This window comes from Scomber scombrus, chromosome 23, assembly GCF_963691925.1.
Source record: "Scomber scombrus chromosome 23, fScoSco1.1, whole genome shotgun sequence".
Taxonomy (NCBI): domain Eukaryota; kingdom Metazoa; phylum Chordata; class Actinopteri; order Scombriformes; family Scombridae; genus Scomber; species Scomber scombrus.
In genome coordinates this window covers 5,016,095-5,032,174 of record NC_084992.1, presented here as the reverse complement: position 1 = coordinate 5,032,174, position 16,080 = coordinate 5,016,095, and the positions used below count along the sequence as shown (strand labels likewise).

At 38.8% G+C, this 16,080-nt stretch overlaps 1 protein-coding gene across 1 annotated transcript; it reads left to right on the top strand.

Moving 5' to 3' along the window:
- Positions 1-2,743: 2,743 nt before the first annotated feature.
- On the top strand, positions 2,744-15,083 carry zgc:92429 (uncharacterized protein LOC445063 homolog). Its single transcript, XM_062444986.1, has 11 exons — positions 2,744-2,807; positions 3,829-3,878; positions 3,980-4,036; positions 8,364-8,518; positions 8,911-9,014; positions 10,088-10,140; positions 11,500-11,570; positions 12,349-12,451; positions 13,537-13,656; positions 14,264-14,326; positions 14,492-15,083. The coding sequence occupies exons 1-11, from the start codon at positions 2,744-2,746 to the stop codon at positions 14,924-14,926; spliced, it is 1,275 nt and encodes a 424-aa protein (XP_062300970.1). The 3' UTR covers positions 14,927-15,083.
- The last annotated feature ends 997 nt before the right edge of the window (positions 15,084-16,080 follow it).

Below are 16,080 nucleotides of genomic sequence, written 5' to 3'. Positions count from 1 at the left end.
AGAAGGAAGGACAGAAAGAAAGAAGGAACGAACAAACAAACAAACGAAGGAAAGAAAGAAAGAAGGAAGGGAGGAAGGACAGATGGCTGGAAGGAAAGAAGGAAGGTGTGAAGGAAGGAAGGAAGGAACGAACAAAGGAATGAAAAAACGAAGAAAGGAAAGATGGAAGGAAGGAAGGAAGGACAGAAGGAAGCAAGGAAGGAACGAACAAAGGAATGAAGGAACGAACGAAGAAAGGAAAGATGGAAGGTAGGACAGAAGGAAGCAAGGAAGAACAGAAAGAAGGAACGAAGGAACGTTCCAATGTAATAATGGCTGATAATGGAATAATTTAGCCTGTTTTTTAACCCTTACATATTGTTCAGGGACCAATTTAACCCATTTTTTTTTTTACATTTGAACACAGTTTAAAACATTGGAAATAAAAAATGCATCTTTTTAAACATTTTTTGCAGCTGATACACATTTTTATATATGCAAATATTAATTTAACCTGCGTTTATTAAAAAAAAAAAAAGGTTTGTATTCATCATATTCTATAAAATCGTCTCTTGGATCATAAAATAGTCGGTTAAGAAACACAACACAACAACACACAACTTCCTGTAAAACCACTAAACTTGTTATTAGCACATTTTTCATTGTGCACAGAGTAAAAGAAACAAGATACAACATAGTAGTTTTTTTTTAGCTTTAAACATGTTTTTTAATTGCATTTTTGAGCCTTTGGACAAGCTAGTGACATATTAGCCTTTATGCTAGGCTAGGCTAGGCTAATCACCTCCTGGCTCTAATCTGACCCTTAATAGAGTGGTAGCCTATTGATTTTCTCATCTACTGCAACTATTAAGTCAACTAAAATGTCAAACTGTCAAAAGCACCAAATAATAGCCTGTAAGTACTACAACTTTGTGCACAGCAGTGTGTTTTTGGATGCCTGCCAACATACAACAATATGGACCCAAACAAGTATTTAAAACCTTTCACCTGTTGCACACTTGTACATTTAATTTTAAATGGAGGGCTTTGAATACTTTCTGAATCCACTGTTATAAATAGAAATATAAACATATGGCCAAAAGTTTGTGGACACCCATGTGTGTTTCCAGTATTGAGGCAGCAGTTTGGAGAAGACCCTTAAATTTTTATTATTTCTACAATGTGACAACGTCCCCGTCCTCAAAGCCTTCATGAGATCATCCAGAGATCAGTGTGGACGAACAGCAGCCATCTGATCAATTCTTCTCATTGAGACACAATCAGGCTTCTTTTTTTTCAATGCTCTGTTTATTAATTTTTCCAAGATGAAAACAAACAGAACATAGAAAACATCCGCCAACAATCTCAGCAATAAGGACAATAAATAAACAACAATGATAATAATATGCACATATACACATACATACATATTAACAGAAATGAACAATATTTATCATTGTGATAATACTCTAATAATTACCAATTCAAATAAAATAAATAAATAAATAAAATACAGTGGAAATACAAAAATAAATAAATAAATATAAAGAGTAAAAAAAACAAAAAAAATTATATATAAAAATAAAATAAGTAAATAAATGAATAATAATAATACAACTAAATAAACAAAATAAGAAAATTAATAATTAATAAAAATAAATAAATTAAAATAAAGAGTAAAAAAACAAAACAACAAATTATATTAAAAAAATAAAATAAACAAGTAAATAAATTAATAATAATAATACAACTAAATAAATAAACGAAATAAGAAAATTAATAATTAATAAAAATAAATAAATAAAAATAAAGAGTAAAAAATCAAAACAACAAATGATATATATAAAAAAATAAACAAGTAAATAAATGAATAATAATAATACAACTAAATAAATAAACTAAATAAGAAAATTAATAATTAATAAAAATAAATAAATTAAAATAAAGAGTAAAAAAACAACAAATCATATAAAAATAAAATAAGTAAATAAATGAATAATAATAATACAACTAAATAAATAAACTAAATAAGAAAATAAATAATTAATAAAAATAAAGAAAAGTTACAGAAGCTTGCCCTAGCTGTAAAAATCAAGTAAAGAGGAGGAATATATAATATAATTTGAAGAGGAAGTATTAGCCATGGGTCTTATTGTCTTGTTAACTCAAACATTTACAGTCAAGTTATTAATAAATTCAATCAGGCTTCTTTACTTAAAAACACATTCAGCGTCTCAGCCACATGTTCTACAGGCCGAAGACCTTCCTGACTAATATCCTCCTGGTTTCTTTGGACTTCAGTGGATCCAGCGGTACCAAAACTGACAGAAATCCAGAAGTCGTCCGTCCCCATTGTGGCCCACAGCAGGCCTGTATATGTGACAGCAGACGCTCACCAGGAGGAATGTCAACCCCCCACCTTCAGATAAGCTTTGACAGCTGTAAACTGACAGAGAGAGAGAGGGAAGAGAGAGAGAGAGAGAGAGAAGAGAGGAGGGAGGTGAGCTGCTATTTATATCATTTATTTTAACCAGGCTCAAACTCTTTCTCCTCTTTCCTGAAGGCGACTGCCCCTTCTGGATCTTTCTCTCTTTTCTCTCTCTCTCTCCTCCAGAAGTTTCTGGAGATACGAGCCTGCAGCAATAAGACCAGGAGAAACCGCCAAGGGTTGAGTTTGAAGACATCTGAACTGAAGACAAAACCCAACGTAGGTTCGTGAAGAAGAAGAAGAAGAAGAAGAAATCATACAAACTAACAGGCCGACATGGCGCTGACGTGCTACAACAAAGGCTGTGGGCAGAAGTTTGACGCCGACAAGAACAATGACGGTGAGATCCTGACTCATACTTCTAAATAAAGTCTTGAATTATTGGTTTGCTGGTTTTTAATGTTCCTTATCAAGAAGAAGAAGCTTCAGTCAATGGTCGCCAGTTAAAAGCATGAAAAGAAGCATGTAGGCTTGTTTTAATGGAATGTGGCCGTTGCCATGGAAATTACACATTTGCTTTGTTTTTCAGGTTTAATTTAAAAAAAACACAATTTAAACCAACTATAGCATTTCAAATATCTATCACCAGCAATCTGATATTGGAGATACTGAAGCAACATTACAGCTAGTTTCAATGACATTGACAAATTGCAGCCTTAATAAGCGAAATAATAATAATTAAAAAAAAAAAAAGAGAAATTAATACATCATGTACAGTACAAGTGAGCATTAATCAACTTGGATGTTTAAAGTCAAGAAAAGAGGAAAAAGAGGAAAGTCTGCACGCTCTTAAGTTACCAATAAATTATTTATCTGAGGCCAAAAGATCTTATAAACCTGCAATATATATATATTTTATTTCTCTTGCACAATTTCATGGATGTGCAGAAGCTTTTGAGGCCTACAGGCGGCAGGAAGTTGGATTTATTGTCCGTATTCACCTGTAAGATCAAGTTTTTTTGTCATCATTGTATCTGTCAAACGAGTCGAGCAGAGCATGCAACAGTCGGCCACGTGTCTCTGGACGGCTGACTGACTGTTGCCAGCTTCCTTATAAGGGACACACACACACACACACACACACACACACACACACACACACACACACACACACACACACACACACACACACACACACACACACACACCTCTGAACTCCAGTGATCCAAATGAACAGCTGGTACATCCTGCTGACTCTACTGTGTGTGTGTGTGTGTGTATGTGTGTGTGTGTGTGTGTGTGTGTGTGTGTGTGTGTGTGTGTGTGTGTGTGTGTGTGTGTGTGTGTGTGTGTGTGTGTGTGTGTGTGTGTGTGAGTCTATAAGCAGACTGACGCTGACTTTCTTTTTTTCCTCCCAATAGATTCCTGCCTCTTCCATCCAGGAGTTCCCATCTTCCACGATGCTCTGAAGGTAGAAAACTAATAAACACTTCAACACCTTTTTTTTCTTCTTTCAATATAAAACTTTATGCAGCTGGTTTTTAAAAAATATGTCATAATTTCTCTTCGCAGGGTTGGTCGTGCTGTAAGAAAAGGACAACAGACTTCTCAGAGTTTCTCTCCATCCAGGTAACAGCTGCGGGTCAAACAGTCAGTTAGTATGAATAGTTATTAATAATCAGAGCTTCTGTAGATTCAGAGAGTAGAAATGAAAATATTCAGTTCCTCCTGCCGACTTCCTCCTCTTTATAAAGCATAAAGTATGCTATCTGTCCTTCCCTTCCTTCGTTCCTTCCTTCGTTCCTTCCTTCCTTCCTTCCTTCTGTCCTTCCTTCCTTCCTTCCTTCTTTCTTTCCATCTTTCCTTTCTACGTTAGTTCCTTTGTTCCTTCATTCCTTCCTTCGTTCCTTCTTCCTTCCTTCCTCCCTCCCTCCCTCCCTCCCTCCCTACCTTCCTTCCTTCCTTCCATCTTTCCTTTCTTCGTTCGTTCCTTCATTCCTTCCTTCGTTCCTTGCTTCCTTCTGTCCTTCCTTCCTTCCATCTTTCCTTTCTTCCTTTCTTCATTTCTTCTTTCCTTCCTTCCTTCCTTCCTTCCTTCATTCTGTCCTTCCTTCTTTCCTTCCTTCCTTCACACCTTCCTTCTTTCCTTTCTTCCTTCCTTCCTTCCTTCCTTCACACCTTCCTTTTTTCCTTCCTGCCATCTGTCCTTCCTCCCTTCCTTCTTTCTTTTTCGTTTGTTTGTTTGTTCGTTCCTTTTCTTCCTTCCTTCCTTCTTTCCTTATGTCCTTCCTTCCTTCCTTCAATCTGTCCTTCCTTCCTTCCTTCCTTCTTTCCTTCTTTCCTTCCAGCCATCTGTCCTTCCTCCCTTCCTTCTTTCTTTTATTCGTTTGTTCGTTCCTTCTTTCTTTCTGTCCTTCCTTCCTCCCTTTCTTCCTTCCTTCCTTCACACCTTCCTTTTTTCCTTCCTGCCATCTGTTCTTCCTCCCTTCCTTCTTTCTTTTCTTCGTTTGTTTGTTTGTTCGTTCCTTCTTTCTTTCTGTCCTTCCTTCCTCCCTTTCTTCCTTCCTTCCTTCCTTCACACCTTCCTTCCTTCCTTGTTTTGTTCATTCCTTCCTTCCTTTCTTCCTTCCTTCCTTCCTTCCTTCCTTCCTTCCTCCCTCCCTTCCTTCCTACCTTCTTTCTTTCTGTCCTTCCTTCCTTCCTCCCTTCCTTCCTACCTTCCTTCCTTCCTTCCTTCCTCCCTTCCTTCCTATATTCTTTCTTTCTGTCCTTCCTTCCTTCCTTCCTTCCTTCCTTCCTTCCTTCCTTCCTTCCTTCCTTCCTTCCTTCCTTCCTTCCAATGTATCACCCAATTCTGTGTTTGACCTTTTAAACCAACTTCATTCCAATTTATTACCACAAGTTTTACACATATTTTTGGACAATAAGCCTCATTTAAAGAAACTAGGCCTCATTTTTGAGTTTGAGACAACAGGAGTGTTTCAAGACCAGCAAGCATAGTACAAAATATCCACTTTATTTAATTTGGATTTGACAGATTAACTTCAGATTAACTTTTTTAGATGGATTATTGCATCATGAAAGGATGTATTAATGGTCAGTGTGAACAGGAGGAATCATTACAGCAAGAAAAACCTGTCAGCGTTCATTTTAACGGTTCTTTTTAAGACACTTGAACACAACATCTCTCAGTTCCTGTCTCCGAACCCTTCAGCAACTTCAGCCTGCTGAGTAATTGTTGTTATTAGAGTATAAAATTACAGTTAAGCGGTTTGACTTTTTAAGAGTTTTGAACGGTATCATAGCAACAAGCCGACAGACTTTAACACCAAGAATAAAATCTATTGTTACTATTTATAAAAGCCGTCGTGACTAAACTGCCGTCAACTTATTTCACCAAGTTTATCTCAGATCAGGAGTCTCGTTCGTCTGTAACCTTCAGACGGAGACGAGGAGAATAAAACCTTCATGTTTCCTTCATCAAAGTAACTTATTACATTTGATGAGTTTTCTAATTTTCTAACCAATGTTTTCAGCTGTTAGGGTAAATGTTCCATGCTCCATCTGTCCTTCCTTCCTTCCTTCCTTCCTTCCTTCCTTCCTTCCTCCCTTCCTTCCTTCTGTCCTTCCTTCCTTCCTTCCATATTTCCTTCCTTCCTTCCATATTTCCTTCCTCCCTTCCTTCCTACTGTACTTCCATCCTTCCTTCATTCCTTCCTCCTTTCCTTCCTTCTGTCATTCCTTCCTTCCTTCCATATTTCCTTCCTTCCTTCTGTCCTTCCTTCTTTCCTTCCTTCCTTCCTTCCTTCTTTCCTCCCTTCTTTCCTTCCTCCTTTCCCTCCATCTGTCCTTGCTTCCTTCCTTCTGTCCTTCTTTCCTTCCTTCCTTCTTTCCTTCCTTCCCTCCTTCTTTCCTTCTTTCCCTCCATCTGTCCTTGCTTCCTTCACACCTTCCTTCTTTCCTTCCTGCCATCTGTCCTTCCTTCCTTCCTTATTTCACCAAGCTTACCTCACAGTCATTATCTCAGTCGTTCGTCTGTAACCTTCAAACGTTTCCTGACATGAAGCTTTTTTCTTTCATGTTTCCAAACGGACGGACAGATAAAAGACCGAGTGAGAAATGACGTCTTTGTTCTTATCAGCAGAGCTATGAAGGTTATTTTATAAATGTAATAGGTTACTAGATTTTCTTCCTTCCTTCCATCCTTCCTTCCATCTGTCCTTCCTTATTTCCTTTCTTCCTTCCTTCCTACCTTTCTTCCTTCCTCCCTTCTTTCCTTCCTACCTTCCTTCTTTCCTTCCTCCCTTCCTCCCTTCCATCTTTCCTTTCATACTTCCTTCCTTCCTTCTTTCCTTTCTGCCATCTGTACTTCCCCCCTTCCTTCTTTCATTTCTTTGTTTGTTCCTTCCTTCCTTCCTTCCTTCCTTCTTCCCTTCCATCTTTCCTTTCTTCCTTCCTTCACACCTTCCTTCTTTCCTTCCAGCCATCTGTCCTTCCTTTCTTCCTTCTGTCCTTCCTTCCTTCCTTCCTTCCTACCTACCTTCCTTGCTTCCTACCTTACTTCCTCCTTTCTTTCCTTCCTTCTTACCATCCTTCCTTCCATCTGTCCTTCTTTATTTCCTTTCTACCTTCCTTCCTACCTTTATTCCTTCCTCCCTTCTTTCCTTCCTACCTTCCTTCTTTCCTTCCTCCCTTCCTCCCTTCCATCTTTCCTTTCATACTTCCTTCCTTCCTTCTTTCCTTTCTGCCATCTGTACTTCCCCCTTCCTTCTTTCTTTTCTTTGTTTGTTCCTTCCTTCCTTCCTTCCTTCCTTCTTCCCTTCCATCTTTCCTTTCTTCCTTCCTTCACACCTTCCTTCTTTCCTTCCAGCCATCTGTCCTTCCTTCCTTCCTTCTGTCCTTCCTTCCTTCCTTCCTTCCTTCCTTCCTTCCTTCCTTCCTTCCTACCTACCTTCCTTGCTTCCTACCTTACTTCCTCCTTTCTTTCCTTCCTTCTTACCATCCTTCCTTCCATCTGTCCTTCCTTATTTCCTTTCTTCCTTCCTTCCTTTCTTCCTTCCTCCCTTCTTTCCTTCCTACATTCCTTCTTTCCTTCCTCCCTTCCTTCCTTCCATCTTTCCTTTCATACTTCCTTCCTTCCTTCTTTCCTTTCTGCCATCTGTACTTCCCCCCTTCCTTCTTTCTTTGCTTTGTTTGTTCCTTCCTTCCTTCCTTCCTTCTTCCCTTCCATCTTTCCTTTCTTCCTTCCTTCACACCTTCCTTCTTTCCTTCCAGCCATCTGTCCTTCCTTCCTTCCTTCTGTCCTTCCTTCCTACCTACCTTCCTTGCTTCCTACCTTACTTCCTCCTTTCTTTCCTTCCTTCTTACCTTCCTTCCTTCCTTCTGTCCTCTCATTTGAAAATGTATTCATTAGTTCATGCAGATTTTGGAATGTAAAATAAAGATATCTGATGAATAAAGTGGGTTTAATTGGTACTGTGACTCCATTTAAGCCCACGTCATGATTTATTTACTAAATATATAAAAACATATTGATTTTAAAGAATTAAAAACAGCAATATATGTATTCAGTACCATGTTAAATATTAAAAAATGAGGAAAAAACCCTCCTGAAATACAGAAAGTATCCAAACCATTCCTCAACACAACTTGTGAATTCATCAGAATTTGTTTGAAAGATGGCGGTCGCGGTCACTGGTCTATTTTTAAAGCAGAAACCACTTTAATTAAACACTTTCTAACATCTTAAAACAGCCAAAAAACCACATTCAGTTATTTAAATCTCCCTCTGTGAAGGATTATGAGGCTTTTTATTTCGTGTTAATTGATGTATGCAAAGTTAATCACAAACACTATCTGGAGCTTTAGATCATGTGTGTAGATTTTAAAACCACAGACTGAGGTGACACCCGCTCTCTCTCTCTCTTTCTCTCTCTCTCTCTCTTTTAAAAAACAGGGCTGCACCCGCGGGCGCCACAACAGCGAGAAGCCCCAGGAGCCTCTGCTGCCGGAGGTGTCATCAGATAAGGGCAGGAATAAAAACACCAACAGCCAAGAAATAATCTACCAGGGACCCAAATCTGCTGAGAAGCTGCAGAAAGAGAGACCCAGGTGATGATTCACATTCGCCTCTCGTTTACGTCAAGATTCCACTTTTCTTTCTCCTTTTCCTCTCTTTCTCTCTCATCTACATACGATAACTGAAATGTGTCTCTTTGCATTTACTCGCCTGTTACTCACACACACACACACACACACACACACACGCGTGCAGCCGCCTGTGTGCATGCATTGATTCAGCAGAAGTCACAGAGAGGTCATGTTGCACTCCTGGAATAAATAATTTATAGTGTAACGCTATGTGTGTGTCAGTCTGAAGGGCTGCACGCTCACTTCTCTGCTCAATTTAGGTGTTAATGTGGATGTTATGTGTGTGTGTGTGTGTGTGTGTGTGTGTGTGTGTGTGTGTGTGTGTGTGTGTGTGTGTGTGTGTGTGTGTGTAGTTCAGACGAGGCCATGACCAAGCTGCCCCACAAAGTCTCTGCATCATTGGCTAAGGAGCTGGAGAAGCTTGACATCAGCAAGAAGGCTGAAGACGAGAAGAAAGGTCAGTTTGAGAGTGTTTGATGCCCTCATCTTAACCTTCCTGTTGTCCTCGAGTCAAGGAAGGAAGGGAGGAAGAAGGAGGGAAAGGAAGAGGGAAGGAAAGGAGGGAGGAAGGGAGGAGGGAAGGAAGGAAAGGAGGAAAGAAGAGGGAAGGAAAGGAGGGAGGAAGGGAGGAGGGAAGGAAGGAAGGAAAGGAGGGAGGAAGGAAGGGAGGAAAGAAAAGAAGGAGGGAAGGAAAGAAGGAAGGAAGGAAAGGAGGGAGGAGGGAAGGAAGGAAAGAAGGATAGAGGAAAGAAGGAAGGGGGGATGAAGGAAAGGAGGGAGGAAAAGGGAAGGAAAGGAGGGAGGAAGGAAGGAAGGTAGGAAGGTAGGAAGGAAGGAAGGAAGGAAGGAGGGAGGGAGGGAAGGAAGGTAGGAAGGAAGGAAGGAAGGAGGGAAGGAAAGAAGGAGGGAGGGAAGGAAGGAAGGAGGGAGGGAGGGAGGAAGGAAAGGGGATGGAGGAAAGAAAGAAGGAAGGAAGGAAGGACGACACGAAGGTTAAAATCTAATTATAGTGATATTTTTCTGTTTCTTCTCACATTTTCTAATTAAACTGAACTCCTAAAATGCCATTTTCTAATAAAAAAATGTGAGAAAACATATTTCACAGTGCAGTAAGAAGATATTTTATTGTAGTTTTTGTCATATTTTAGCACTAAAGAATCTTTAGAAAACAAAAAATGAAGCAGATGGAATCTCTAGGATCAAGAAATAAAATAACTTGATTGTAGAAAACAAGTGAAGTATGAAGATTTTTTCGAAACGGTGCATCTATGTGACATATTATCCTTCATTTACAGTATATTTGTGTGAAGTTCAGCTTTTTTGTAAAGATGTGGCACAAAAAAACCTGTATTTTAACTTCTTTGCAGCAGAAATCAAACGAACAAAGTAAAGAATACACTCATTTACTTTGGAAATAAGTTTATAAATTCTTACTGTAATGTTAGATTTACAGTTATGTGACAGATATTGAAAGACAAACCTGCTTTTCTCTCATCTCTCGTCTTCTTTTTGTCTTTTCTCGTCTCACAGAGAGTCAGACAGTCATGGCTGGGACGCGATGCAAGAACGCAGGATGCAAAACAGTAAGTGTATCTTTGAGTCTCTGTGTATGTACAGTATGTGTATGCAAGGCCTGAAATAGTCGACTATAAGACTATAGACTTAGTTTTCATTTCCTGGACACTTACCTTAACACTAACATGAACCACTGACCCAAAAAAACTGCTTTTCCCCCAATTAACTGTTCCTAAGTATGAAATGTGTCCCCAAAAGTCACCTATAACAGACACACACACACACATTCATGTTTCCATCACTTCAGAGGACATTACATCGACTTACATTAATAACTTTAAACAAACCTTAACTTTAAGCCAAGTGATCATCTTGAAATTAATGATTTACGTCAAGGAGATTAGATTTTCTGTTCCCATAAGAGAGGCGAGTCCCCACAACATGAGTGTGTGTAAACAGATTTAAGTCCCCATAACATGAGGAATACCTGGACCACACACACACACACACACACACACACACACACACACACACACACACACACACACCTACACACACACACCTCTACCTGTGCAGCACTGCTTTCATATTGATTTATCTCCTGTAGTCTTGTAAAGTTTATTAAGAGCTCCATCTAGTGGACAAAGTGGGTAACAACACATTTTACACATAGTCCACCTTTTCTGGTCCTGTGTACATTTCAAGTACATTTTACTCTTAATACTTTAATTTTGAGGTACTTTACTTGACATTTCTACTCCACTACATTCACCTGACAACTGTAGTTACCTTCAAATTCATACAACAATATATTAACTGTTTTTAAAATATAAAATATGATGCATTGTTATAGCTGAAAATACCATTTTATAGTTTATTAAGTACGTGAAATTAGATCAGCCTCAACTAGTTAAAACATTATATTTCTGCTCAAATGTTAATACTTTAGTAATAATAATCAGTTATATATTATATCAGATAACACTGATAACCAAGTACTTTTACATTTGATACTTACCTGTAATATCTTTAATAGAGGACTTTTACTTGAAGAAATGTGGTATTTTTTATTTGAATATATTTTACAACATTGCATAACCTCATTCACATGTGTGAACTTAAGCAAAATATACTTTAAAATACACTTTATGTTTTAAATAAAAGGTGCAGGTTGAAGTTTAATCATCTTTTTGTTTTTAAAATCAAGAAAATCAGCCGTTAAAAATCTTCTGTGTCCTCCTCTGTGCATGAAAACGACCTCACTTGGGCCCCCAACCTTAATGTTGAGAAACTCACCATGCGAACAATCACACATCGACTCAGTGACCTTTATCGTGGAGGCGTGAGGACAATCTGTAAGCAGTCACACGCCACCGATGAGCTGATTTATTACAGTGTGATAATTGGAGCTGATTTTGTGTGTTTAGGTGTATCAGGGCCCAGAGACGGACCTGGAGGTTTGCACCCATCACCCTGGAGGACCGGTCTTCCATGAAGGGTAAGAAACACACACATGGAGGGGTGAAATCACTGCAGCAAAGGCTTTTATGCATAATCATAATTACAATCTTTATTTTGCATAAATCTTTTTCGAACCATAATTAGACGACTTCTACAAAGGAGGGAGCGTAAGCAAAACAAAACTGAAGGCTACGAGAGCGAGGCGAGAAAACATGAAAGCTTTAAATGTAACAAGAACCATCAGACACTTAATTAAAGATTGGTAATTAATTACAAATCTGCCACGCTACCAAAAGAGAGAAAGATATTTTTAAATTAAAGCTGCAAACGCTCTTTGAATCACAGGATGGACTGAACCCAACACATTTAACCCTCCTGTTGTCCTCGAGTTAAGGAAGGAAGGCAGGACGAAGGAAGGAAAGGAGAAAGGAAGGAAGGAAAGGAGGAAGGAAGGGAGGAAGAAGGAAGGAAAGGAGGGAGGAAGGAGGGAAGAAGGAAGGGAGGAAAGGAAAGAAGGAAGGGAGGAAAGTAGGATGGAGGGAAGGAGAAAGGAAGGAAAGAAGGACAGAGGAATGGAAGAAGGTAGGGGGGAGGAAAGAAAGAGAGAAGGAGGGAGGAAGGAAGGACAGAAGGAAGGAAGAAAGGGGGATGGAGGAAGGAAAGAAGGAAGGGAGGAAAGAAGGAACAGTCAAAACAGGCGGGGTCAATTTGACCCGGGAGGACGACACGAAGGTTAAAGGAGTTTAAATGTGAGCTTCATGCATGTCGAGTGTAGAAATTAACTGACTGTTTTATAACAATGTTGATCCATTCAGGTACAAGTACTGGAGCTGTTGCTGTATAAAAACCATAGACTTCAACGAATTCCTCGACCAGAAGGGCTGCGTAGGAGGAAAACACCGCTGGGTCCCGAAACAGGTACACAAACACACAGCATGAGTTATAGACAAAGAATATACAGTTTAACTGGCTGGAAAGTAAACAGGAAATTACCTTGAATATTGAAAAAGTCCCCTAATTTTATACCAATTTGCAGGTATTTAAAGGACCAGTGTGTAGGATTTAGTGCCATCTAGTGGTGAGATTGCATATTGCATTCAAGATGAATAACCCTCCCCTTTTTCAAGAGTGTAAGAGAACCGATGGTGGCCGCCAAACATGCAAATAACATGAAAAGGTCGTCTTTAGAGCCAGTGTTTGTCCGTAGTTTGTCTGTTCTGGGCTACTGTAGAAACACGGCGGCCTCCACGGAAGAGGATCCATAAAGGGTTCGTGGTTTCAACTGATCTCAGTCTTCAGACAGTTGATTGGTCGGATCATGTGTGCTCTTCATTGGTTGGAATAAAAACCTTCAGCCACACGAACCCTTTATCAAATAGTTGGGACATGCCTGATTCTGTATATATGAACCCAAATGAGTGTGTAATGCTTTTTTTCAGTTTTCTTATAATTTATATGAAATGGCATCACCCTCTCTGTAATATGTCTGTTAAATACCTGCAAATTACACAGAAATGTTCCATAAAGTTAGTTTAAAATTGAAGGACTATCTTTTTTTTGTTTGTATCTCGTTCTTTCTATTTTTTGGTTATATTTCTGAAGCTGAGAAAATATCTTTTTTAGAGCTGTTTACGCAACTTTATGATACTTTTAGAGGCTGTAGTTTGTGGTGTTGTTGAACTGTGTTGCCTTACACTGAGAGGTGTTAGTTAATATTTAGTTTACTGCATTTTCTACCAGAGAGGAGATTAATTATAGTAAAAAAAAAATGTTTTTCTCTTACCCTGGAAGTACTATATGTAGATAAATTGTCACTTCTTCATATTCAGTATACCATAAGTTTGCTTTTGGATGTTTCTAATAAGTAATACGTGTCAAAGAAAACTTGAACATGATCCTTGTTCCCACTTTCTATCCATCTGCTAGTAAAACATCTCCTACCAGTCATATATGAAGGTCTATTTCTTTGTGACTGAACTGTGCGTCTGTGTGTGTGTTTACAGGACAAGAAGAAGGTGGCGTGTCGATTCGATTGGCACCAGACGGGAAAAAATGTTGTTGTAACGATCTACGCCAAAAACACAAACCCAGAAATTTCCGTTGTTGAGGCCAACCGGACAGTGGTGAGTATCGTACACACGAGTGGATAAACTGCATATTCAAAAAAACCATAGTGATTTAAATTTAACTTGAACCTAAACTGTAATTTGTCTTGGAGAAAAGAGTCTTGAATTTAAGTGGCACTTTTCTTATGTAAACCTGTGAAAACAGCTGTATAATATCCTCTGAGGCTCTAAAAAGCTTTCTAACATGAAAAAAACAACCCTGATGATGTCATTATGATGTCATCTCAGATTTGGTTTGACTTCGGATTTTTAAGAGAAAGTCGTTTCTTACAAACTTTAGCCACAGAGTTTACAATCAGGTTCTAATGAAAGATGCTATTGAGTGGCATTATGGGAAGTGTAGTTTAGGGTCCAGTGTGTTTGAGGCTTATCCAAAACTAAACACCTCAGCTGCATCAATTTTCAACCATTGTTTTTAAAATGTGTCTCTTAGGAGTCCATCAACTTAACAAAAATGCAAGATGAAATCAAAGTATTGCCCCTTTACACTAAAGCCAATACCAATAACTCCTACTGGTTTCAGTTAACAGCACCTAACAGTATACTTAGCAGGCAAATTGAACAATTTGATGCAACATTGCTCTTTTTTTCTTCCTCGCTACAGCTTTCCTGTCAATTCCAGTTTGAGAACGATAAGATTTTCAAGAGAGAATTCCACCTTTGGGGTGTAAGTACCTGCTAAACATGTCTAAATACCTGCAACATTTGTCTAGAAGGTGTAATTTTTGTCATCAAGTAACAGAAACTACTTTAGGATTCACAATTAAAGACATAGACCTAGATTTGTTCCATTGATCTCTTCCTCATCCTTTTCTTTCCCGTCTCTCCTCAGGTAATCGATGTCAAACAGAGCTCGATCAACATGGTCCCATCCAAAGTGGAGATCTACCTCCGCAAGGCCGACCCGGTTTCTTGGGGCAAACTAGAGGACCCCAACTACAAACCGCCGGTTGAACCCGTAGAAAACCCCTTCCAGGAAACCGCCAACGATTATTACAACAACCCCGACTACGACATCGACGACGACGACATCAGCGAGTCGGACGAGGAGTGGGTCAACGAAACGACGCCGCAAAAGACACCGGAGCAAGAGGCCCAGCAGAAGAAAGAGGAAGAAATGCAGAAGTTACAGAGGAAGGAGCTGGACGAGGAGATGAAGAGGGTGGCGGAGGAGCAGAAGAGGGAAGAGGAGGACAACAAGAGGAAAGAGGAGCTAAGGAAGCAGGATGAAGAGGAAGGGTTCGACGAAATGCCTGATCTAGAGTAATACCTCTCACAGCTCTGGTTAAACACACTGGATCCTTTGTATTTTATTTAATGATAATGCTCAAAATAGTTCTGTTTTTATCTTCAAATGTGAATATATACTCAACACTCGTGGCTGCATCTTCAATACATCAAATAAAGACTTTTCTATGTCTGGATTTCCATGTTTTTCTGTGTCTGTCAAATCCGAATTAACTCCGATAAACGGGACACGTCATTGATATAAAGAGACATCACACTTCCCCCCAAGTTCTTTTTTAGCAGCAGGATTCAGATTAATGATTCATTTAAAAGCCTAATGACTAGGTTGGTGTTAAAGGCCACTGCTGGCAAGAAAACAGTGGAGGTCTGATTAGCGTTTAGCTCGTGAGTCATGCTGAATTTGTGTTTTCACTCATTGTTTTCATCAATGTAAGTACTGTATACATACAAACACAACCTACTCTATGTATTACTCACCCTCTGGCTTCACTATAGGCAAAGATAGACTGATAAAATGTTTGGGAGATACAGTAAGAGTATATTTTTAAAACAAGCATGATTAGATACATGTGGTAACCAAGGATGGAGATTGAGTTCTTAAAGGCCTCAGTATGCTTCAAAATAAAGTGTTTAGCTGCCCTGTATGTTGTGATTTAGAAATGATGCATGAGTCAGATGTTATTGTGCTTTCACAACAGATAACGGCACTAACATTGTTAAAGCTGTAGAACTTAATCAGTGGATTAGGTTGCAGTGTTTTGGACATAGACTTCACCTTGCTATTGGTAAATTTAGACTGATTTTATCTATTTTTTAACAGTGTGTATTTGCGTGCTTTCTCTTAAGAAAATCAGCTATTTATAAAGAGGAATATAACATTAAGAAACCAGTGATGATATAACCAATATAGTATTAATTAACAGGGCTGATTGTTAAATAATCATGGTTATAACACCACTGTTTTCTTAATGTGTGCAAATTAAATTTACCCAAATCGTACCTCCCTATCACCAAGTTAGTGCAACACCAAGAAAGCCTTAAAGGAGTAGAGTGTCTAAATGTTTGGCTATTGCAACGATTCAACATGGCCATTCGAGAACAGCTCTAAACACTTTTACCTATTCGATGTTGTCCAATTACCTTTAGTAATGTATAAATAGCTAATAAACCTAA

What these genes read in the sequence shown, in the direction of transcription:
- zgc:92429 (XM_062444986.1), top strand. Translation starts at nt 2,744, where the DNA reads ATGGCGCTGACGTGCTACAACAAAGGCTGTGGGCAGAAGTTTGACGCC. An exon ending in TCTTCCACGATGCTCTGAAG is followed by an intron (nt 3,879 to 3,979) that starts GTAGAAAACTAA and finishes TTCTCTTCGCAG; the next exon opens with GGTTGGTCGTGCTGTAAGAA. An exon ending in TTGAGGCCAACCGGACAGTG is followed by an intron (nt 13,657 to 14,263) that starts GTGAGTATCGTA and finishes TCCTCGCTACAG; the next exon opens with CTTTCCTGTCAATTCCAGTT.